Raw genomic sequence first — 24,422 nt, 5'->3', positions numbered from 1 at the left:
AATTGTCATTAAAAAAGTGAATTTTGATCTCTTCCATTTTTTAATCATGAGCCCAAGGTGTGACTCCTGGTCAAAGTGTGGAAATTCACCTTTCTAGGATATTCTGGAGGGTTTTTATATTCCTCTGTGGTTAAAAATGTCCCACTGAAAGATTTAGGAAATCTCATTTCTTTGGCATTTTTCTTACAGTTTTAATTTGAGTTATTTTTCCAGGCATTGAATACAATAAATAGAATTATTCTGACTTGATTAATAATTATTTTTTGGGTTTTGTTTTTTTTTTTTTTTTAGTTTTCAAATAGGGAATTTAACTGTTTGAAAGCACAGTAATGAAGAAAAGTTACTACTTGAAAAGGGGTGTAAAAAGAAGCAAATGGTCTCATCACAGATCTGTTATTTTTTAATCTCCCACAGAAAATGCTGTCAATTCTACAGCTCAAAATTTAAATAATATGCAAGAACACTGTGAAATAATTGTAGTTTTCCTTCTTTGGGGTGTAGTATTTAAGGTTTCAACAGAACTGTAACCAAGTTAAAATTGCATAAATGTAATTTCTCTGGATTACCCTGCAGTTGCTTTAATCAATAATTAAGGATATTCTAAATTCTACAATTCAATAGTAAAGGGTGGAATTCAGGATATCATTAATTATTGATTAAAGTCATTTCCTTGGGTAATTTATTGCATTGCTCCTGGAAAAAAAACCAGAATTTTATTGCTTATTTGTAGGTTTTTAAAAAGGACTGGTTTTCTTTTTTTAATGTTTGCTATTCCCAAGGATTCCCAGCTTTCTGGAACTGCTGTGGCCAAGCCTGGGCAGGGAGCACTGACCTTGCTTTTATTTTTCTGGACAGTTTTGCTTCAAAAGACTTTTATCTCCTGTAAATTCCCTTCTCACATGCAAAGAAGCTGCTCATGGGAATCTTTATTTTTGTTTTTTTGAGGGGTTTCCTGGGTGTTTGGCAGATTTTGAGGCTCAGGAAAGGACTGATCACAAAACAAAAGGAGGCAGCTTTGTACAGAGCAGCTGCAGTCACAGGGGCTGCACCTCCCCTGCTTTTAAAGTAATTTAGGCTCAGCTTTCTGGATTTTAATGAATTTCACAAGTCTGTTGTAGGCAGTGCCTGCAATTGGCCATTTTGATTGAGATCCTGGGTTTGGGAGACCAGATCTGAGGATATCGTGGGATTACTGGGCTCTTTCTGTCCTCAGAAAGTTCCTTCTTACCCCTGGAAATGGTCTTGGAGGAATCCATTCCCTCTGCTTGTTGAAGGAATAGGTGTAAGCAGCACTGGCATTCCAAAGATACGGGGAAGTAAAGAGTGGGAAGCGTGTTTCCATGGCAGTGGGAGCTCCGTGCCACTCACAGGGTGTGCAGAACCAAACCCCAGTGCCCGGGGTGCTCCCATTTCCACACGACTGTCCCTCCAAACTCCGCGTTTCAAACTGGCCTTCCTGCTTTAAAATTTCTCCCAGTTCCCAGGCAGGAGATGCTGGAGATCACACCCCTTCTGAGCTCTGTGCAGCCGGGCTTTCCTCGTGAATAATTTGCTTTTTCTGTTTGCAGGACTTTGCTTCCCGGGCGAGAGTGGCCGTGCAGAACCTGGTGCAGAAGGTTGGGTTCTTTGGGATCCTGGCCTGTGCCTCGGTGAGTTCCCCCAGGAACTGGGGCATTTATGGGCACAAACTGCAGCTTGGATGTCTTGCCATGCAATTCATTTTTGTTTGCACTTTCTGTGATGTCTCAGGGAGACAAAACCTGCTGGAATTTTGTTTTTTTTTTTTTTAGGTGTTGAGGTGTTGCATTTGAAATTCTTGACATCCTCAAATCCAGAGCTGTGCATGGATTGGAGAGTGGGAAAGTCTCTGCAGAAATCCTGATTAGGGTGTCCAGCCATCCCTTCAGTCCTCCCAAATCTGCTCTTTGGGTCATTAGGGACCAGAGAAGGCAGAAAAAGGAAGCAAATTTCAGTTGTGGCTGTGGAGCTACAAACTGCTCATGGCTTTTTTAATCAAGAGGTGAAAGGAGCATCTCCACTCATGCTATTTTAGTTTTTTATGCTCTTCTTTCAGAATAAAAAAATTAATATTGGAGGTTTAAATCTCTCTCTGGAGCTGGTAGAAGTGGTGTGCCTTCATCTTCATGTGGGATGTGACTGCAGAGTGTGGGACCCCCCAGTCCCATTTTTCTGGAATAACCACAGCATCACCCAGCTCTGAGGCTTTCACTCCACCCTTGTCCAGCATCTCTTGGTTTCCTAAACTGTAGAGATGACACAGCCAGCTGCTTGCTCAGATGTGGGTAACCTGTGTTGGGATTAATCTGATCAGAGTTGCTGACATAAAGCTCCTGCTCACTAATCCTTAGAAATGTTGTCATGTTTGGAGTGGAGTTTAGCCTGCAAGCTGCTCCTTAAATCCTCTCAGGAGCTGCTCCCTGCTCTGACACATCCCTGCCCCAGCTCTTCCCTGTCCCTGTCACCAGCACAGCTTGGAGCTGGCAGGGATGAGGGACTGGGCAAGGTGGAGGAATGGGGAGCAGGAGGAAGGGGTTGGTAAACAAAAGAGGTGGCTGTAAACACCCCAGAGTTCCTGCTCAGTGATATTTAAACATTTGTTTAACTTCTTCCCCACTTTGCTGCCCAGGCCCTGAGCTGGGGGAGGGATGAGGATCCACCAGGGCACACCTGGGGTTTGTAAACGTGCTCACACAACAGCTGCCAGAGAAGGGGAGAGGTGGAAGGTTCCTTGGAAAAGCAGGAATGCAGAGCTGTCCCTCTGTGTGTCACCTCTGGGTGAGCCAGGGGAAGGAAAGCAGCCCCTAGGTGTGTCCCCACCAGCCCAGGGGCTCCTCAGAGCTTCTCTGTGCCCTACCAGGTGTCTCCTCTGCTTGCCTCCCCTGTAACTGTGATCTTCCTTCTGGATTTTAGGCAGTTTTATTTGATGTGTGTTTTATGAGTGGAGAATTTGCTGGTGAAGTGGTAATGACTGTCCCAGCTGCAGGTCCTTGTCTCTCAAGTGGTGGCTTCTAAATGCTGCATAAAAACACCAGCAAATGGAAATGAAAATTCTGCAGGCTTATCCAGTGAAGTCAACTGACTGTCATGTTGTTTAGTGGCAGTAAGGAAGTCAGGATTGTCTGGAGTTTATTTCTATATAAAGGCAGCTCTGGGCAAGGAACAAAGCAAGGATCAGCCCCCAAGTTCCTCGCTGTGACTTGTGAGAATTTGCCCTCTTGTTTTTGTGGCCTTTTTTTGGCAACTTTGAGTAACAAGCACAGAGAAAACCTTGCTGGGGATGTGCTGAGTAACTTCTGCCCGTGGTGTGCTGTACCCACAGCACCCCTGCCCCACACTGGCTGCAGGGATTAAAACATTCTGTGAACCACCAGAAATCCCTCCCAGCAAGCAGCCAAGAGGAGCCTGGAGCAGCCTTGGCCCCCAGCAGCAGGATCTGGGTCAATCATTGCCAGTCCTGAGGCCACAGCAGCTGTCCCAGGTGGGCAGGGGAGCTGGAGCCTGCTCAGGGACCCGTGAGGAGAGCCCAGTTCAGATTTCCTCCTCTGCAGGTGCTGCTGTGGCTGCTCATAAATCTGAATTGCTGCTCTCCAGCAGTCCAGTCCAACCCTTTGTCACAGGTTGCAGGCTTGGTGGCACAGTGTCCTTTATTCTTTCCCAGTCTGCACTCTTGATTTCTTTATTTAAGTCTCAAAACTCCAGCAGTGCTGCAGTCTGTCACCCCAGTACCACGCTGCTCCTGGGAGTGACCCTGCTCAGACACTGCCCCTGTGCTCCAGGCTGAGAGGGAAAGGTTGGAATTCAGACACTTTCTTGATTTCATTTCAAAAATATTTTACAGATAGTATCACAATACCAAAAGTCAGGCCAGCAGTTTAATAATAATAAAAAATTCTTTTAATTTTAAATGAAATGCATATGCTTAATAAAATCTAATCAGTGTTTTTAAACTGGATACATATGACTGTAAATGCCAGTTTTTAATGTAGTTTCTCAGCTGGAAATCACTGGGGATCAGTTGGAACTCTGGCTTCCAAGAGTGATGTGCTTGTCAGAGAGAAAATTTGATAAATCACTCAAAATGGCTTTGCTGTGGTTTCTGTGCATTTCACATGGAAAACTTTTCATTAGCTTTTTTCAGGATCCAGGGGTAAGGAGGGACCATGAGAATGGAATTGTCTGGGACATTGTCTAGCTGAATCCCAGAGACTGGAGTTATGTGGTGCGACACCAACATTTTTGTAATTATTAAGACACGGGAGTTTTGGATCGAGCTGGAAAAGGGGAAACTGTTCATTTTTCAAAATGTCAGACTCTGTCGTGTTCCTGTCCATCCAATGTGTGCTGCAATTCACGAACCTCTTCCCCTTGCACTCCACAGATCCCAAACCCCCTGTTTGACCTGGCTGGGATCACTTGTGGCCACTTTCTGGTTCCCTTCTGGACCTTCTTCGGTGCAACCTTGATCGGGAAAGCTGTGATTAAAATGCACATCCAGGCAAGTGCTGCCCCTGCCTCAGGGCTGGAGGGGGGGAAACCTTTGCAACCTTTGATTCTTTCCCTGCCCGTTCCACTGTGTTCCTTGGGAATGAATCCTGCAGTCTCCTTGCCCGACCTGAAGTCATGGAAATTAATTTGGTGCTAGGGATTTACAATAAAGGAGCTGCTGGGCTGCTCCAAACTGAGGCAAGTGAGTAATTTATAGCTGCTGACCCGCTCAGGAAATTGGTGGTTAGCCAAAGCATTTACCTACAGCCTTTACCAGACTGCCAGGGCTCCAGCAGTGAGCTCCTTTTGGGTAACAAACACTCATTTGCACTTTGAAATGCCCTTTTTTAAAACCCCAGTGAGCCCTGCCGGGCTGGGCCAGCCCAGTTTGGGTGGATTTGGGGCAGTTTTGGGGCTGGTTTGGTGTCCCAGCCCAGTTTGGGTGGATTTGGGGCAGTTGTGGGGCTGGCTTGGTGGCCCAGCCCAGTTTGGGTGGATTTGGGGCAGTTTTGGGGCTGGTTTGGTGTCCCAGCCCAGTTTGGGTGGATTTGGGGCAGTTTTGGGGCTGGTTTGGTGTCCCAGCCCAGTTTGGGTGGCTTTGGGGCAGTTTTGGGGCTGGTTTGGTGTCCCAGCCCAGTTTGGGTGGCTTTGGGGCAGTTGTGGGGCTGGTTTGGTGTCCCAGCCCAGTTTGGGTGGCTTTGGGGCAGTTTTGGGGCTGGTTTGGTGGCCCAGCCCAGTTTGGGTGGATTTGGGGCAGTTTTGGGGCTGGTTTGGTGGCCCAGCCCAGTTTGGGTGGATTTGGGGCAGTTTTGGGGCTGGTTTGGTGGCCCAGCCCAGTTTGGGTGGATTTGGGGCAGTTTTGGGGCTGGTTTGGTGTCCCAGCCCAGTTTGGGTGGATTTGGGGCAGTTGTGGGGCTGGTTTGGTGTCCCAGCCCAGTTTGGGTGGCTTTGGGGCAGTTTTGGGGCTGGTTTGGTGGCCCGGGTCACAGTGCCAGATGTGCTGGGTTTGACGGTGCAGTTGTTTGCACAAAATGTGGAATTCTCTTGCAAATGCATCACCCTGCTCCGAGGAGAGCTGGAGTTTGGATTCCCTGGAGGATTTGCTGGTGTGGTCAGGGCTGGAGCTCAGGCTGTGTTTGGGATGTTTTCGGCTGAGTTTGGGTTTTTGCAGCGCCTCAGCCTCTGTTGTTTGGAAATCTCTGCTGTGACTCCCATCAAAACAGCAGAAGCTTTTAGTAAAAAAAATATTTCATGTTACAGCCTCATCAAGCTGCTTTAAAATCTTTATTTTGCCCTAAACACAAGCTCTTTTCTTCCCGTAATTTTTTAAATGGTTGTTTTATTTTGCCAGTGCTTAAACAGAAAACAATAAATAGATTTGGAAATTCTTCCATTTCTTGGGTTAAAACAGCTTTTTCTCCACACTTATTTTTGTATTAGCTGAATTTTCTTCTGCATTTTAATCCGTGTGTTGCTAAAATGTGTTCTGGCAGCACAGAAAAGTGAAATAATATTAGATCAATATTCCTTTTATTATTTTAATTGCCTTGTTCGGCTACCACAGTGTTTGCTGTGTAATTTATAGTGCTCCACACTCAGATCCCATGTAAGTGAAAAAACATTTCCCAGTGCCTTGTACAGTTGATAAATCATGATTTTGTAATAGGCTCAGCTTTTAGAATCCTCGTTTTCAAGCACACCCTTGTGCAATAGCCTTGATTTTTTGGAGTGATCTGGCTGGAGTTGGAATTTAGGAAATGTGAGAGTCATGGAAAAGGCTTTTAATGCAATGTTCAGACAGGAAGTGAGTGACTGCTGCAGAGACCATCCTGGGACTCCTTTTCTATTACTTTACCTAAAATTGTGTCAGTTCCATCTCATTTTTTCATTCTGATTTGCATAAGTGTTAATGATTTTGTGGTTAGTAGGAAATTAAGAGTTATTCTGATTTGTAAATTTTTGTTAGATAAAACATGGACTTTTTTTCTTGTAAGGTTGAAATTGTATTGGAAGTTTGTCTTTTAATATGTTTAATAGTTTTCATTATGATTAAATATTATATTTGGAATTATAGCTTCATGGGTACAGGTCTGATTTTCATTTAGGGTTAGGTTATTCAGGTTAGATTTTCATATTTAATATTACTCTGCTAAGCTGTTTTTATGAAGAGATTTTTGGATACATTCTGGGTTAGGTTTAGGACTCTGATTATTAGGGACTGTGATTATTCTGTTTTATCACAGGTGCCCAAAGGCTCTTTCTTTGTTCTTTACTTTTTTTTTTTTTTGCTGTTTCTGTCTCAATCAGGGGACTAAACCACATTATCTTCCCCTCTGTGATGGTGTTTGTGTGAGGGGCTGTGAATTTCTCTGTTTTTCCATTCTGACATTGTTGATGGAGTAAAGTGACCTTGAGCTTCTGGGAATGGGAGTTTGGGGAGGATGAGAATGGGCAGCAAAAACACTGCAAGAAATGCAAACTGTGAGCAAACAGGGGCAGAAAGTGAGCAGCTTTTTGTTTTTGTCTCCCGCCTCTTTTCTGAGAAGAAAAATAAAAGATATTGAACTATTGATAATATTGACAATACTGAAATATTGAAAATGTTGAAAAATAAAGCGGAGAGGAGGGAAAGCTGGGCAGGAGCTGCTGGGGAAGGAGCACAAAGTGGCTCCAGGCTTTGTGTGACTGCTTTTGTCCTTCCACAGAAACTCTTTGTCATCATCACCTTCAGCAAACACATCGTGGAGCAGATGGTGGCCCTCATCGGGTGAGTAATTCCCAGCTCGGTAATTCATTAATACCTGCACCCATCGGGTGGAAAACACTGCAGGAGGAGCTGGGCTGGGCTCAGGGCTGCTCTGCTCCAGCCTCTGCCCCAGCAGGGCTCAGCTCTCACTTGCAGCTCCTTCCCCCAGTCCCTGGAGGGTTTTGCTGGCCCTGGGGCTCAGGGTTGTGGGATCAGCACAGAACCTTCACCCCAAACCAAAATTCAGCCCCTCCACACCCAGATCCCTGCGTTTATGGGATGTCTGCCCTGGATTTTTTGCAGTGGTGTTGTGGGATCTTATGGCAAAAAAATGAGAATGTTTATAGAAAATTGTATTGATAGAAAAAAATCAGAGAATTCTGTGGTTCCATATTGAACACCTGAGATTTTATGCAGTGTTCCAGGCTGACAATAAACATCCTCCTTACCTGGAAGTACCTTATCCATTTACATCATCAAATCACTCGTGAAACACCAGAATGAGAAATTTGGTGTGTGGGGCTTGATCCTCGTTCTGTTAAATTCTGTAGAAATGGATAAAGTGTCCTGGTTTTGAGAAGGTTTGGGTTGGGTTTTTTGAAACTAAAATGAATCCAGCCTAACATAAATCCATAAAATAAATTTTGTGGTGTTCCTGCTTTTCCAAGGTTTCTTCTCTGGGGTAAATGGATATTTTGCTGCCCAAAGTGTAATAACTATTTTCACATAAAAACCACACTCCTCAAGAAAAGTTTCAGGGGAGGAATGTCTGGATATAATTCCTTTTAAACCAAAACTCCAAGTAGTGTTGCTGTACAAAACAAAAAAAAGGAGTGTCAGAAGAACCTTGCAGGGCATTTCCCTGATGAAACAAATCCTGGTTTATTACTCCTGATCTTCTCCTCAAGCATCTGCTCTCCACCAAAACTCAAAATTAATTTGTTGCTGTGAACATTATTTTAAAAAAGGGAGGGAGAGAGAGAAATGTGGTTTCTTTTAAGCATCCTGAGTTTTTCTCAGCATCAATCACTCCAGACAGTTTGATCTGCCCCTAGCTCAGGTACATTTCCAAGGATTTACTCTCCTGTGGATGCCTTGAGCCAAACCCAGTAGATTTTTCCTACTTCATCTGTCTTGGAGATAATTTTGCATTGAATTACTTCGAGTGCATTCACAGGAGCTCTGCTGGATTCGGGTTTTATTGGAGGGTTGATGTCAGAGTTAAAAAATGTTCCTGGGAGACAGTGAGATTTTTGGAATGTCCTGGTACCCTTGACTTTTCTCAAGCTGTCTCCAGCATTACCTCATCAATTTCTGTTAGAGGGGAGCCTCAAACATGTGAAACAATACCTTGCTCTAAAAGCCCTGTTATTGAATTAAACCAGAGCTCTGTTTAATGGTCAGAAACTTCATTTTAATCACATTCTATCCACCACAGTGACTTTTAGACTTTCTTTGTCAGGGCTGTTGCTCTTAAACAATAGGAAATATCAGAGCACAGTACCTGCAAATAATGAACATACTGATATCCAGGGTAGATGGAACCTAGGCAGAAGATTAAGCTGGGAGATAAAGGCTGAGAAAATCTGATTTTATGAGCCAGGGAGAATTTCTTGACAATTTTGTGATTTTTAGTCAAAAAGCAAAACTGATTCATGTGCAGACCTTGTTCTGTATTGTCACTGGGTGCTGCTGGGTCCCTCACTGAGCCTGCCATAACCAGGCATTTAATATCATTTAATTTGATGTTACAGTTTTGTCTGGGTCTCCATTACAAACAGATCATAAAATACTTTTCCTATTCATTAAATTAAAAAGGAACCTGAAAAGAAAACGTGGCAGGAAATCAAGAAGCTGTTTACAGAAAATTTGAAATTTTTGTAGAATTTTTTGGCAACAAACCTTGTTGGGAATGAGGGACATAAGTGGGTTTGAGAAGTGGGGTTGGTGTGAGGTGGAAATCCAAGCTGAGGAGGATTTCCAGAGATGCTGGAGCTCCCTGGGGCTGGGAATTCCCAGCCTGTCCCAGCAGCTCCTGCTCTGGGCTGGTTTTTGGTGCCTCGGAGCTGGAGAGGATCCTGCCCTCCCCAGGCTCTGCGACCTCCCTGGCTTGGGTGAGGGAAGATGCTCTGGAGGAGTTCTGTGTTCTGTCACTTCAGCAAGAGTTTATTGCTGATTTTATTTAACTGTTTAATTACCTCGTGTGCTGTGGGGGTTTTTGGCTCCTCCATCTTTCTGTTCCTGTTTTTTACCTCCAGCTGCAGGGCTGTTGGTGAAGTCACACCGTGCAGAGTGCTCCAGAGCAGGGTGATGTTCTCTGGGAAGGGGCAGTTTTAAATGTGGATTAAGAATTCCCAGAAAACTGCTGAAGAAGTAGTTCTGAAAGCACACAGCATCCCTAAACTGTGGCCACCCATTCTGGTAGGAAATGGTCAGAAAGAAAGAAAAAAATCTACATTTTTTTTTTAGGGAGAAATCCCACCCTGCCCACACAGATTCTCTCTGGCTGTGGTTAATGATGAACTCCCGGGCTGGAGTGTCTGGGATTGTCCTGCAAGAGGTGCTCAGGTCCAGGGCTGGATCCTACAGCAGAAGCAGTGAATTCCTACCTAAATCAGAATCCCAGAATGGTTTGGGTTGGGAGGGATCCTAAAGCTCCTCCGGTCCCATCCCTCACCTTCCACTGCTGCGAGCCCCATCCAGCCTGGCCTGGGACACTTCCAGGGATGGGGCAGCCACAGCCTTGTTAATTCTAAAAAATTGCCTTTTTAATTCTAAAAAACTCATCTATTAATTACTGAGTGCATAAACTGATTTGGAGTTAAAACAGAACCCAGTGAGATTTTGCTGCTTTGATTTTTAAATCCCTTCTCGTGGTGTTACCTCTGAGAATCCAACAAACTCTGGGAAATCCACCCAAAAATATCAGTGCTCCTGAAGTGTCCCCAACCCAGTGGCTTTTGTGGAAGAGCTTTCCCCCTTTTCCAGCTCTGCAGGGCAGTGTGAGTGATTGCTCAGTGAAAGAAAAGCAGTTTTTTTGGTCCCAGGTACTGGAAGCTTTGCCTGGACAAACCAGTTTGCTGCTATTTCTTGTGCCATAATTCTTTGCTTACAGCTTAATCTCAGTTGATGCTGGTAAAGGGAGCGTGGTGTTCCTTTCACCAAAAAAGCACAAATGAGATCATGGTGACTGAGGTAACTGGAAAGTCTGCTTAAAGATTGTTGGGTTTTTTTACTCAAAAATAATTTACAGTACAGGTTGAGGTTATTTTTTTAGAATACAAGGCAAGAAGTGATAAAGGAACAACCAGAAACCTTGTCCTGGGGTGGGAAGAGCTGGGCAGTGGCCTCACAACCTCCTGGGAGGAATTTTGGAAGATTAAACCAATCCCCTTGACATTGTTGGTTGAAAACTCAACAACCTTCCTGCCACAGGTACATCAGAAACCTGGGGGATGTGTCCTGAGCACAGCAGAGCAGCTCCACACAAAAATGGCTTTATTGCCCTGAAAGGGACACAGATGTGGCTGAAATTTGAGGAGCTTTGGTGTTGAAAGCCTGCCAGTGGATCACAACAGAATTAGAAGAGTTTATTTGCAAAAGGCTTGAAGGATTTAACTGAATAAGCAAAGATTTTTTTCCCTAAATTGAGTTTTTTAAAAAAAAAAGTATCTTTAAAAAGCGAGCAGAAGTTTGGTTCCAAAGAGCAGCAGTGAGCAGAGCTGAGGACGGCCAGGTCAGAGATGTTGCAATTCCTAATTTTGAAAGCACGGATGGAACATAACAGAATGTCCCAAGGAAGAAAGCCCTGGAGCCTCCTGGGCTGCCCTGGCCACTGGAGCGTGGCTCAGGTGAGCCACGTCAAACCTGGGCCCATTTGAGCCTTGTAACCTCCACCAGGAGCTTTCCTTCCCCCATCTCAGACAGCAAATGAAGCTGCCAAGGAGCCTTTTAACCCCAAAACCTTCCTGTTAAACCTGACCATAAACCAGGTTTATTTTCTGCAGCTTCAGAGCTCTGGACACAGAGAACAGCTCAGCCCCAGGGCTGAGCTGAGGCCAGGGGTGCTGCTGGGGGCTCTGCTTGCTCCTCAGGTTGGGCTGCAAAGGTCCAGCTTTGGGGAGCCCCAGACCCCAGGAGTCAGGTTTTGGGCAGCCCCAGGTTTCCCAAGCCTTACCCAAATTTTGAGCAGCCCCAGCCCCAGGTTTCCCTAAACCTAAGCCAGGTTTTGGGCAGCCCCAGCTCCCAGGATTCAGGTTTTGGGCAGTCTCAGCTCCCAGGATTCAGGTTTTGGGCAGCCCCAGCTCCCAGGATTCAGGTTTTGGGCAGTCTCAGCTCCCAGGATTCAGGTTTTGGGCAGCCCCAGCTCCCAGGATTCAGGTTTTGGGCAGCCCCAGCCCCAGGTTTTTTGGGCCCTCCCAGGAGGTTTTGGGCCTAAGGATTCCAGGTTTTTTGGGCAGGCCCAGCTCCCAGGGCTGAGTCAGGCCCAGGCTGAGCCCCTGTGAGTCACTTCAGGGTCCTGCTGGTGGTGGAGCCTCGGGGAAGTGGATGGTTTAAATACTGTGAGAATCTTTATCAGCACAGGAAATGACAGCTCATTAAAATACTAACCGTTGAGCCAGTTTAGATCACTGTCTGGAAAAAAATTAACCATTGAAGGCTCAGAGGGCTCACGCGAAGAAAGGTGCCCTGTTGAGACAAGGGACACGTTATGCAAATGAATCAGCTTTGCTAATTGGCCGCTGACATAAAAATATTTCCACTGGAATCTGTTTTTCAATGGTTTTAAAATACCTGACTTCCAAAGAAGTTGATACCACCGTGCTGGAGTGAAATTTTTGAGGGAGGGGTGGCTGAAATACCCTAAATACTGAAATCCCCAAATTCAGTGCCTGCTCCTAAATGTTTTATTGCTTGTTCCTAAATGTTTTATTGCTTTGGAGCTGCAGGGTGGATTTTTCCTGTGTTCTCACAGGGGAATGGAGAAAGGGGAATCTCGCTCGGCTGGTGTTGGTGGGATTGTTCAGTGATGTTTCCATCAGTGCTGCGAAGGTGACAGCCTTTGCCTTGCCCCTCTGGCCTGGCTGTCATTAACCCAGTTGAAATAAACTATCTGAAAAGAGCTGACGGTCCAGGCAGGGAGGAGCCCATCCCAGCACGTTCCCTTTCTTTGTGGGATCCTTCAGTGCCTCTTCCCTCCCTTCTCTGCAGCAGGAGATAATCCCTGGCCTTGGGCAGTGCCAAAGCCCCAGGGATTTGCTGCTGCTGTGTCGGAGCTCTTCCCTGTGTTCTTCCTTTGGAACTGTGCTGCCGTTTCCCAAGGGATGTTTTTCTCCGGCTGTTTCAGCCCAAAAAGCTGAATCTGGGCAAAACCTGCTGGTGTTTGCCCCAGTGTGTGGAGTCAGAGGGATTTTCCAAGCTGAGGGCTGTGAATATTGGAGGGATTATCCATAAAGTGGAGCCTGACTCAATATTGCATCACCTTCCCCAGGTGTGTCCAGCCTTGTTTGCACCCCCACGGGGCTCTGGTTTTCCTCCAGGTTAGAATTTCTGTGATTAAATTAAATTAAATTAAATTAACTCCCATGTTTGTGACCCACCCCCAGTGCTCCCAGTTTCCTGACATCCCACTGGGATGGATCCCAGTTGCTCTCAGGGCTCAGACTCAGGGCTGGCTGCTCTGAGGTTCTCATTTCCATTTTCACTTCCATCAGGATCAGTTTGAGAACAGCTCAGGGTTATTCATCAGCTGCTTCAGCATCATTTGGTGTCCGAGGCCTCAAATAAGAAACTTCCATAAACTTTCAAATTTTCATTGATGAAAAATCCCATGGTTTTGTTCCCAAAATTTGAGTCCACAGTGGCAGCTTCGTTTTTTTTGGAAACCACTTGGGAATTCTAACATTTCTCCCTGGAAAAGTGAACAAATATGCACAAATGCTTTGATAAAATAGGAATTTTATATCCTCATTTATGGTGTGACATATTTTTTGTGAGATGTTGGTGCAATGACACCCAGCATTTACAGAGAGCTGTGCTTGAGGATTTAGCAGATTGGAATTAATTCCCTGAGTGTTCCCAACCTCCCAAAGCACAGGCTGAGAGATTCCAGTCACTCAGGAGCAACCCCTGCTCCTAAAGACCTCGTAGGATGAAAATGATGCCTTTCAGAAATGCAAATATCATCATTAAATCGTTATAAATAAGTATTTTAATAGTAGTAAAAATGCAGATGACTGGAATATCAAACAACTTCCTACTTTTTGTAAGCTGGCCCAGGGAAAATACAATTTTTTTCTCCTCTGGGGTTGGTGCTTCATCCCGATGCCTTTGAGAAAAATCTTTCTGTAGTTCCAAAGGTTCTGTTAAAAAGATTTAAAGTTACCCAAAAATCATTTAACAACCAGTGAAAGGCATTTGAGGTGCAACTGCTGACGGTTGTTCTTGGAAAAGCAAATTAATTAAATTTAAACTCAAATTTGCTGTAACTGGACTGGAAGTTTTTGGAGTCAGACTCTGCAGGTTCTTGGTGTAACTTTTAAAATAATCCTTGAGCAACTTTGCTGAATTTCTGTCATGTGGTGCTCTAAACAAATGGGGAGTTTTGTTTTATTTATTAGAAAAAGAGCTTTAGAATTTGCCTTTTGGATAGAAATTGTAGCTCTGAGTTTAAAAAAAACCAAAAAGTGCATCTGTTGAATTACAAATACCAGGTAATTGTTCTGAAAACTGGCACCAAGAGGGTTTTTTCAGTGAATCCAATTTTTATGGGTGTTTCTGTTGTAGTATTAGAACAGAAATCATGGTTTTTACTAAAATGTTACCATTTTAGTGAATTTAGGATTACCAAAGGCTGCTGCAATTTCGGGGAGCCTGTTCTCTGTTTCAACTCCTTGTGAAACATTAAAACTTAGCAAAGAATCAGGATGAATCCAAACGAAAATTTAAATTTTAACATTAAGAGTTTCTAGAACAACTTCTGGATAAAAACAACTTCTGAATCTTAATTTCTCCTTCCATATTCTGGGTTTGAAAACCAACGGGTTTGATTCCCGAAGGAGCAGCAGGGAATTGGGTTTGGATTTTCCCGGGGTTATCTCCCAGCATCTTCCTGCTGCAGTGCTGGGAAATCCGCGGGTTTTTGGAGGTGCTGAGTGCAGGAATTGTGATGCAAATCTGGCCCTGCCTGGTCCCACCCGGATCCCACAAAATTCATCCCCAATTCCCCCTCCTCTCCTCGGGTCAGCACCGAGGGATCTCTGGGCTGGATTTGTGAGCTTTGCAGGGACACAGAACTCACCTAAATCAAATTAAATTCTTTTAAAGATTTTTAGATTTAAGATTATGCCTTTGGATATCAGGTGGCACATAAGTGATTAAATGATTTCATTTTGTCCAAAAAAGCACCAGTAACCAACACTGTGCTGCCGAGATGGGATTTCAAGAATTTCATGTGGATCCCTGATTTTCTAGGCTTTCCTCTCCTTTTTTCACTCCTTATTTAAATCTGGGCACATTTTTTTTCAGAATTAAAATATTTACAAATGTACCACAAACAGGAGCTGAGGTACTTGCTTTTAGGATCCTGAAGTTCTTCCAAATGGATTTGATAAAATTAATTTTGTGCACTTAACAAATAGTCATGCCCAGAAAAGGAAATAAAAAGTGAATTATTTAGTGAGAAAAATTTTGAAATATTGTTTTGATGCACCAGGAGCTCCTCAAGGCTCTGCTCTTGGGTTTCATGTCTTTGTTCTGTGTTTAATTCGATTTGGGGACTGACCGAGTTCAGTTTTGGGTGAGGAACGGAGTCATTCCAACACCACCCTGTTAATCATTGATCCCTCACCATTTAAATATTCCTCATTTCATAATCGTGCAGAAGTTCAAAAGTAAACCATTACCTTGCAGTCGCTCCTCAGGCCTCCCAAGGATTGGGTGAGAAAGAAAAGAAACCTCAAAATGTCGCCGGTGTTCCAGGCGTGACTCGTCCCGCGGGTCCTGGGAGAGCATTCCCAGGAAAGGGCAGTGCTGAGCCACCTCTGGATCATTGGAATCCTCTGGAACACTGACACATCTTGTAGGAAATGGATAAGGGACGTGCTTTGGGCACCACAGGGTTTTTTGTTTTTTTTTTTTTCCCAGAATTTTTACCAGTCCGGGCACAGAATTTCCTCACCCGGCGGTGAATCACGAGGGAAACGACCTTTTGCTGGGAAATGGGTTCAAAAAACCTCCTTTGCCCCCAGCCATGAAGGAAATAAATAGATTTACTGGAGGAGAATGAGACACTTTGTTTCGTGCTTTTCATAAATTCCTAAAATTAGAAAGCTGTTATTTTTTAATTGGGCTTCGGCCTGGAAAAGAGAATATGGTGTCAGTTCAGGAGGCTGAGGGGAAGGGTTTGAGCCACGGGGAGGGAGATGGGCAATTGTACAACTCCTTGGACGTACACCTGGTGTACCTCGGGTCTGAAGGGTTTTATAAACCCTCCCTGGAGTAGCAGCAGGAGTAGTGGGTATAATAAAACCAAATAATCAAAATTTAGGTGAGTTTTTTTAATGTAGAAGACCATGTGTATGACATGTATGTTTACTAAACCCTCCCTGGAGTAGCAGCAGGAGTAGAGGGTATAATAAAACAAAATAATCAAAATTCAGGTGAGTTTTTTTAATGTAGAAGACCACGTGCATGATAATGTATAATGTAGATTTCTTTAAAATGAAACAAAAATCAGAATCTCCCTTCTCTTTACAATTTAATGGTCAGTAGTGAGAGCTGCCCGTGCTGGGGTTAGGATGGGGTGGATCCGACTTTGGGAATGTTCTCCCCACACAGCTCAGGCCGTGGGGTTGCTGCTGATAATTTTGAATTTATATTTGAATTTGGGGAATTGAATAATGTAGAAGAACACAGTGCTTTCTTTAAAATGAAACAAAAATCAGAATCTCCCTTCTCTTTACGATTTAATTGGTCAGCAGTGAGAACTGCCCTGTGCTGGGGTTAGGATGGGGTGGATCCGACTTTGGGAATGTTCTCCCCACACAGCTCAGGCCGCGGGGTTCCTGCTGATCATTTCGAATTTATATTGGAATTTGGGGAGGCTTTGAAGGGTTGTGACCATCCTTACAGAGGTTTGGCTCTCCTGCTGAGTAGGATTTAAGGAAAAGCTGCTGGGAAGGCTGGAGGCTGCCGAGAGCCGAGCGCTGCCGTTCTCAGGCCGGGCTGGTCCCGGCTTTAGGAGCGGGGCTGTGTGAGGGCCCGGGCCGGGGCAGCGCTCGGGCTGAGGGCTCGGGGCTGAGGGCTCGGGCTCGGGGCTGAGGGCCCCGGGCTCAGGGCTGAGGGCTCGGGGCTGAGGGCTCAGGGCTCGGGCCGGGGCAGGGCTCAGGGCTCGGGGCTGAGGGGGCGCTGGACTCAGGGCTGGGGCCGGGGCAGCGCTCGGGGCTCGGGGCTGAGGGGGCTCTGGACTCAGGGCTCGGGCCAAGGCAGCGCTCGGGGCTGAGGGCTCAGGCTGAGGGCTCAGGCTCGGGGCTGAGGGCTCGGGACTCAGGGCTCAGGCCGGGGCAGCGCTCGGGACTCGGGGCTGAGGGCCCCGGGCTCGGGGCTGAGGGCTCGGGGCTCGGAGGCGCTCCTTTGTTCCTTTGTTAATCCCGGCTCGGGGGAGGCGCTCCAGGATCGCTCCCGCATTCTTTCGGGGCCGGGATGACGCACGGCTTGTCCTAAAAAGGACTTGGCCGGGCAGAGGGGCCGGCTCCGTGCGGGAGAGGGGCGAGGCCTGGGCGAGCAGTTTCTTTTTTAACCGAGGGATGACACAAGCCCCAGTCATTTCCTTATTAATCGGTTCAAACCAGTTCTTACAGGAACTGCCGCTGATAAATGTGGGACTTCTCCGAAGTCATTCATTGGGTTCTCGGCGCTGCTGCCTCCCAGGAAATGCTCCGGCTCTCGGCTTCCTCCTCCCTTCCCAGCGCTGCCTCGCTCAGAAAGATTTTTCTTTTTAAGCACTTTTTGAGGATCTGGGGAAATGCATCCCTCCCGAAGTATCAGATGAAAAGATGAAATGTGATTTATTTCTTTGGTTTCTGTTTTCTCGAGTAGCTTCGAGTTCTCTGCTGAGCTGTGGCTCAGCCTGAACTTTGTTCTGATTAGATAAAGTGGTAAGTTTAAAAACAAAAAATGTTTTTTTCCTTTTTTTTTCCTCCTCTATTTTGTCTTGTTCTCTGGGATGGACTTTCCATCAGTGCTATTCCGAGTATAGGTCCTTCTCTTCAGAAGCCATTTCAAGAATATTTGGAAGCTCAGAGGATAAAACTTCACCACAAATCCGACAGTGCTGTGCCACAGGTAAGACCCTCTTTGCCTCCCTCCCTCCCCGGCTCACTTTTCCCTTCCCTGACTTGTAGTTTTTACAAACATAACTGCCCATTCTGTTTCTCCAAGATCTGCACTGACCCAGGGAATAGCTAAAAATCTCTTTTTAAAAGCAACCTGGGAATTAAAAATATTGTGTGCTACTGGATTTAAATTCTTTAGAGAAAAAATGAAAGTATAAATCAAACCCGGTGGCTTGCCTTGCCTCTGCGTTAGCTGCCTCTTTGGAAAGTTCAATTTAAGGGAAAAAAAGTTGCCTTTCCACGTGAAATGGTGACAAACTGGGCAGCACCGGTGCTTCAGAAGCCAGTGGGATCTGTGGCTCAGTGGACAGTAAGAGAAATAAAATCCCCAAGCCTTTAGTCTTTGAAAGGAAAAGAAGTTACAGTGCTCCGGGCAGGTACAAGGGGCAGAAGTGTCCTTTGATACTTAAAAAGTGCTTAGTTTTTTAAAAGTATTTTTAAAAGCTCACCCTGAATTTTCAGTGGGACAGAGCAGCTTTGGCGTGAAATTCTTTAGGCTGCTGAGGCCTTTGGAGATAAAATCCAGGGACGCAGCTGACATTTCAGTGTTGGGAAGGTCCCTGTGCCCGTGTGTTCCCACAAAGAGCCGGAGCTGGGGAGGCTGTGCCGGGAGACGAGCGCAGATGCTGAGCTGGGCTTTGCTGCCCTCCTTTGACTCAAAGCTCAACTTCAAATTCCCGTGAATAAAACGCTGCAAGCGGCCCCGGCTCCGGAGCTTCAGGGCCACCAAAGAGTGGGATCCTAACGGGGAGACGAGCCAGAAAAGGCGATCTGGGGGAAAATCCCCACTGTTAACCAAGGACCCGATTGCTTTGCGAGGAACAGGGAGTGACAGGCGGGGGCTGCTAACTCTGAGCTCCGCGAATTGTTAAGGAAGCCCAGACAATACTGGGAATAATAAATCACTTCGGGAGCACTGGCAATGATCATCTGCCCGCCAGTGGGTTTGGCTGCCCCTCCTGCATTGTCTTTCAAGGGACTAAAGTCGGCTTTGCAGAGGGACCTGCAGGAACCCTGTCAGCTCGCACTTGGTTCCTGGTTTTAAACTGATTATTGCAGAATAGAGACACGCTCAGGCTTTCCCCTTTCACCCAGAACTCTCCGTGTTCCTGTCCACTAATCTTCATTCTCCTCCTCCTTCTGTTTTGTCTCTTCAGGGGGAAAACTGGCTATCCTGGATATTTGAAAAACTGGTGATTGTCATGGTTTGTTATTTTATCTTATCTATAATCAACTCCATGGCCCAGAGCTATGCCAAGCGACTGCAACAGAAGATGTACTCCGAAGAAAAAACCAAATGAGCTTGGGAAAAATGGGGAAAACCCCTCAGGACGGGTCTTGGCAGACACGAGAAATGACACAACTTTTCATATGTTTAAAAAACAACATTATTCAAAAGGGGGAAAAAATTTTTAACATCAATTTTCAAGTCTTAACAAGTTTTTTTTTTGTTTGATTTTGAAAGTAATTTGGATATTAGAGCAACGGTTTCATTGACAAACTTATAAACGTTACGGTAAGGTGTGAATGCTTCACGAGTCTGGCTTGTGTTTTACAGCATGGGCAGGGGGATGTTAAATGGAGTTTAACACAAATGTTGTCCTTCCAAATTACTTCCAAAACGGATGATTTAATACTCCCCATCTCCTGATTTAACTTCAGACTCACCTGAGGGTAACACTTTCTTTTGAAGGGTGGCTGGTTTGCTTTTTCCATAAGTTTCCAGACCATGAAAATGTAAATAACTGAGTCCAGGTTGGGTACAAACTGTTGCATGTCCCTCATGGTAAGGCTGTTCTGTCTGAATTCCCAGTGTCCCATTGCATTGCACGCTGGAAAAGCCACCCTCTCCAACTTCATGATGTTAGCAGAGATGGTTGATGTCAAAATGCTGAAGCCAACATTTTTTATTCTGTATATTTAGAATGAAGTTAAGATAAAAACTTTATAAAGTCATCTTATGATCATTCCAGAATTTCTTGTGTCAGTCTTTTTGAGCTGTTTCTTTTCCTCTCTCACCTTTGGATGCTCTGTGCCTGTTTGCTCACCCTTCCTGCACTAATGGTGCTCAAACCCTTTGTTCTTTTTTTGTTTTGTTCTTTTTTTGTTCTTTTTTCTTCAGAACCTTTTGCTTAGCAAAGGGAGGAGGAAGGCCATGCCTTGCTTGAAGCACAGTCAGTGCTGAAGTAGGTGAAATAGAGAACAAGATTGGTTATCTTAAATTCTGCTCAGGTGTTTGCCCCTGAGCCCTGAACTGTGGGCAGTGGAGGAGAAGAGAGGGGGAAGAGTTCAGATTCCAGCTGAAAGCAGATTTTGTGCACCCAGTAATGTGCAGAGAACTCTGGAGAACCTTTACCCTCATGCTTTAAAGTCGGATTTGTTCCGATCAGCGTGTGCCAGTTCCGATTCCCAGGAACAGAACTGATACTAAAGCAGCTCTTTTCCCTCCCCAGCGCCTCGCTCCCCGCTGCTGCTCTACCTGCATTGCTCTCATCACTCGTGAACAATTGGTTTTTATTTTTATCCTAGGGGGGTAAGCGCCAAGAATTCGTTTGCCTTTCTAATGAGCATTCTCAGGAGGTGGCCCCGAGCCCAGAGCTCGGCTCGGCTGAGGCTGCTCCTTGGCCAGGTGGGCAGGGCTGGAGGCAGCCGTGCCGTGTTGGAGCCCGGGGTGTTCCAGCGCGGTGCCGCCGCGGCTGTACCATCCTGTCGGATAGCTTATCAGACTGATGTTGACTGTTGGATCTCATGGCAACAACAGTCGGTAGGCTGTCTGACATTTTGGTATCTCTCATCTTCCTCATCCATCCCCAGCTGTTTCCATTGAGCACCAGCAGCACATCCTGGCTGTGCTGGGGCTGGCAGTAGCTCGGGTCCTGCAGGACAAAGCCCTGCCGAAGGTGAGGCTGCCCTGGGCTGAGGTTTGTACCTTTCTCTTGGCTTGCCTGGGAGCTGCAGGCAGGTGGGGTGGGCAGGGGCTGTGCAGCAGATTCAGTTCCAGAGCAGGAGTTGGTGCGAGGCGGTTCCAAGCACCTGCTCCTGGTGGACTTTAAGAGGTGAACAGTATTTAATAAATTTACCTTTTTTTTTTGGCCTGAATACGGCCTTTGACAATAATGTCACAAAGAACTTGTGGTGGTACAACTCCAAACCCCACAGCTGTGTTTGTAACTTGACCTTTTCAGCCTGCAGACCCTCGGGGTTGCACTTTGTAGGGCATCACTCAGGACACTGGATCAGTGACAGCCCGTGGCTGCTCTCCCTGCTCCCAGTGGCAGCTTTCTGGTCCCCAGATCTGTCACCTGAGGGATGCAGGTATTTATTAACCTCACACTTCTGGGATGGGATGGCGTTGATGGCATGCTGGGGTCCCTGTGTGTTCTCAGGTTGGAATCAGGACACTGCAACAATAACTAAAAGAGAAAAAACCCTTTCTCCTAGAGCCTGAACCAATAAATTGCACATTTCTAAATGCTTTAGAGGTCTCCTTAGAATTCTGCCTCTTGCCTGCTGGAAAACCACAAGGAAAACTGAAAGCTTTTTCCCACTTTTGGTTCAATATGTTTACATATTTATGGCGTGAAATATATATATATATATATATCTCTGTTGTTCTTCAGCTTGTGTTTCCATGTGTCCATTCCAATAAGCTCTGCTGTTATTTTGAAGCTTTCTAAGACTATTTAAAGAAAGGAGTGATCATTCTACCTGCTTTTATCTGGGAGATAAGACTTGGTGAAAGGTAAAAAAAACCCATAATAATAGAAAGAAAAGTGACACAAACCTGATGAGATTGCAATGGATAGTTTTATGATTGCTTAAATAAACAAAGAAATAACGTTTCCCAGTGTTTATTTCAGCTGGATTGTTTCCATTCTCTGTACTGAACTCTCCTGGTAACACTGTGACATTTGCTGTCCCAAACATTCTCCGGTGTGAGCACAAAGATAATTCAGCAGTTGCATTTTGTGCCTTCAGAGGAACACTCAGCCTTTAGCATTTGACCTGAAAACGTGGATTTTGCTCCCTTAACCCAAAGTTTCCTTTAGTTGTACATCTCTTCATTACACATTAGAAGCAGTCAGTCAGTTCAGTGTGTTAGGGACAAATCCAAAGGGATTCTTGCAAGAGGAACAATCTTGGCACAAATCCCTATTTTTAGCTGCTGTTTTGTGCAGTTAGACACTAAATAAAGTATCTTGCTCTTGCTTTTTTTTTTTTTTTTCTGGGAATGACTGAAAATCACACGGAAGTAACATCCCTGCAAGAACAACTAATGGCTTTAATGTGACAGATTTTTATTTTTTTTAGTCTCATTATCTGTGAAACGAGGTCAGGTGGGGCTGCAGCTCCTCCTCCTTTGGGTTCTCTCCCTGTTTTCCTGCCTGCCCTGAGGATTGTGCCTCCCCACACCTCAGAGGTGGCAGTGCCCCAGCAGCAGGGATTGTTGGTGTCAGCAGAGCTCAGGTCACAGCGAGCCAGGTCAGGTCAGTGCAGTTGCAGCCTCCCATCCATCAGAGCAGTCAGAAAGCTGCTGCTCCCTGTCCTCAGCCCTGCCCTGCCGGTTCTGCTCAAGCAGCTCCCTCACAACTCCCCCAGCTGCCTGTTCCTGCTCAGAGATCCTTGTCACCAACGCTCCGCAGTGGCTTGGTGCTGTTCCAGAAAGTCCTCCCCTGCTGTGCTTTGGGCTTCGTCATTTAATGTGTTAGAATCGGCCTCCCTCTCGCTGCAGGCACTGCTAATGCAAGCAAAACACTCTGGACATTCCCCTGATTATCAAGAGGAATATAAATATTGGTGACCCAAACTGATGGCAAGTGGAAAGAGTAGTGGGGCTTGGGTGTTCTTTGGAGGTAAAAATAATCAGTTTTCTCTGAAGCACATGGTTAAAAAATACTTTGCAATCAGCAGTTGAAAGGCTGAATGTAGTTCTAGATAAGGTAATTGGAATGACTCCCCTGAGATTTAAAATTCTGCTTTTTTTGCTGTAAATTTGGTTGGTTTTTTGGAGAAGAAGAAGGGAAGCAGTAAGGAAACAGTGAGTACTTCACCCAGCTCTCGCCAGACTGCAGCTGGTGGAGGAGGGGATCCTGCAGGGCAGGTGAGGGATCCGTGCTGGATCACTGGGACCCCGGGTGACAGGACTGGAGCAGTCCCCTCCCCTGTGAAGCCCCTCTGGTGCGTTCAGACAGGAGGGAAATATTTGCATATGCTCCTGCAAAGTCATTTTCAGAAGGATTATGGTGAAGAACTCTCTGAGCCTGCTGCGGCTTTGCTAATTCAGGTGCCTGATGGAGGGCATGAACTGCTGGCCTGAATTTCTTCATACATTTCACTGGTTTATTGATGCATCCACTCTGCCTTCATGAAAGGCAGCAGAGCATTGTTCTGGCAGAGGGAGAGGCTGGAACAACCTGGGTCAGCTGTCACAAGAGGGGAAGGAGCTCCAACAGAAACTCACCACTGTTCTGTCACCTCCCAGAAAACAGGGAGAGCCCTGCAATCTGTGACTGCTTGGAATGTGTTAAAAATTCAGGAAAAACCCCGGTGTTTTTGTCAAAAAAGGTGATTATTGCCATGTTTGAATTACCAGTACAGAGGCTGTTGAGGCCCCTCGGTGCTGCTGGTGTCCAGGTGTGGTGGAACAAAGGTGCAAATGGAACCTGTGGACGAGCCCAGCTTGGGGTTAGTTTGCTTTAGCACTGCCCTTCGTTGTGCTGAGGAGGTTTTATTAATTTATTATTATTATTATCATCCCTGAATTGAGTCAAAGAGCAGTGACTCCATTAGCATTAAACCAAAGGTCACCTCTCAGCAGAGCTGGTGTGAGGAGCTGCTGAGCTCGTGTGGAATCTTCCAGGGCAGTGCTCCCAGGTCATTGTTGGGCTGTTCCCGGGGCTGCCCGGGCAGTGGCAATGAGGAAACCGGCGGCTCCTTCCTGCTGCGAGGCGAGAGGGAGCAGAGTCAGCTCGGGGTATTGTTCCTGCTCTGATAACAGCCACACCCGGCTCCTGCAAACCGCTCTTCTGGGCCTCCAGAATGGGCCGGGGACTCTGGTGACTCTGGTGTCACCTGTAAGAAATTCCTACCAGAGCCAGTGCATTTCCCAGGGCTGTTGCATCCACAGGGAATGACCTCGTGCTGCCTCTGTGCTGTCTGGAAAGAACCTGCTGCTGATTAAAGCATCAATACCTTGTTCAAGGCTCACCCTTTGAGGCACTGTGGCTTTCCTCAGAAAGGTTAATAGGATTTTTCCATCCTTAGATGGGAAAACACAAGTTTCTGTGCTCGGCATTTCTCTGTCTCAGAGAGAAAACACACTCAGATTTACAACCTCCTGCAAATCCCACCACGGTCACAAAACCTCTCTGGGCTGGATGGAAACCTCAGTGCTCCCAGTGCCCGCTTTGCTGCAGCTGCTTTCTGGAGAGCTCCTCATATTTAGGATATTTTCATAACGTTTCATTTCTCAGATTCCTGCGTTTGCAGGTCTCTCCTCAGCCCAGTGGCCTCTTGTGACACAGGCAGTGCATTCCTGGGTGTTGTGTAAGGCTCGAGGTGGGGAGCAGCAAGGAAGAAGCTTTTAAGATGCCTGAAGCCGGTATTTACTTGACTCCCAACTAATGGGTTCCAAATCCATTTTCAAAGCAGTATTTTGCTACTGCAAGCGGTGATTTTAATTCTGTTGCCTCCTTTAACTCCTGGGCAAAGTGTCTCTCCCACTCCTGCGTGGAGCAGAGCCCAGGGCAGCCCTGGAGCCTCGTGGCCCAGGAGGA

The 24,422-nt window shown here is 46.0% G+C and overlaps 1 protein-coding gene across 4 annotated transcripts in view; it reads left to right on the top strand.

Moving 5' to 3' along the window:
- VMP1 (vacuole membrane protein 1) overlaps positions 1-21,493 on the top strand; it is a 62,165-nt gene extending 40,672 nt beyond the window's left edge. For 3 of the 4 annotated variants that reach the window (XM_038158463.1, XM_038158464.1, XM_038158465.1), the window contains 5 exons: positions 1,569-1,649; positions 4,400-4,516; positions 7,212-7,273; positions 17,494-17,596; positions 18,804-21,493. In XM_038158463.1, coding sequence (XP_038014391.1) covers positions 1,569-1,649; positions 4,400-4,516; positions 7,212-7,273; positions 17,494-17,596; positions 18,804-18,947 — 507 coding nt within the window. In that variant the 3' untranslated portion in view covers positions 18,948-21,493. Of the gene's footprint in view, positions 1-1,568; positions 1,650-4,399; positions 4,517-7,211; positions 7,274-15,163; positions 16,585-17,493; positions 17,597-18,803 lie in introns of those variants that run through there. The other variant, XM_038158466.1, reaches the window with a different exon arrangement.
- Positions 21,494-24,422: the final 2,929 nt, after the last annotated feature.

This window comes from Motacilla alba, chromosome 19 (assembly GCF_015832195.1).
Source record: "Motacilla alba alba isolate MOTALB_02 chromosome 19, Motacilla_alba_V1.0_pri, whole genome shotgun sequence".
Taxonomy (NCBI): domain Eukaryota; kingdom Metazoa; phylum Chordata; class Aves; order Passeriformes; family Motacillidae; genus Motacilla; species Motacilla alba.
The sequence above is the reverse complement of the archived record's forward strand: the minus strand, read 5'-3'. Positions and strand labels throughout refer to the sequence as shown.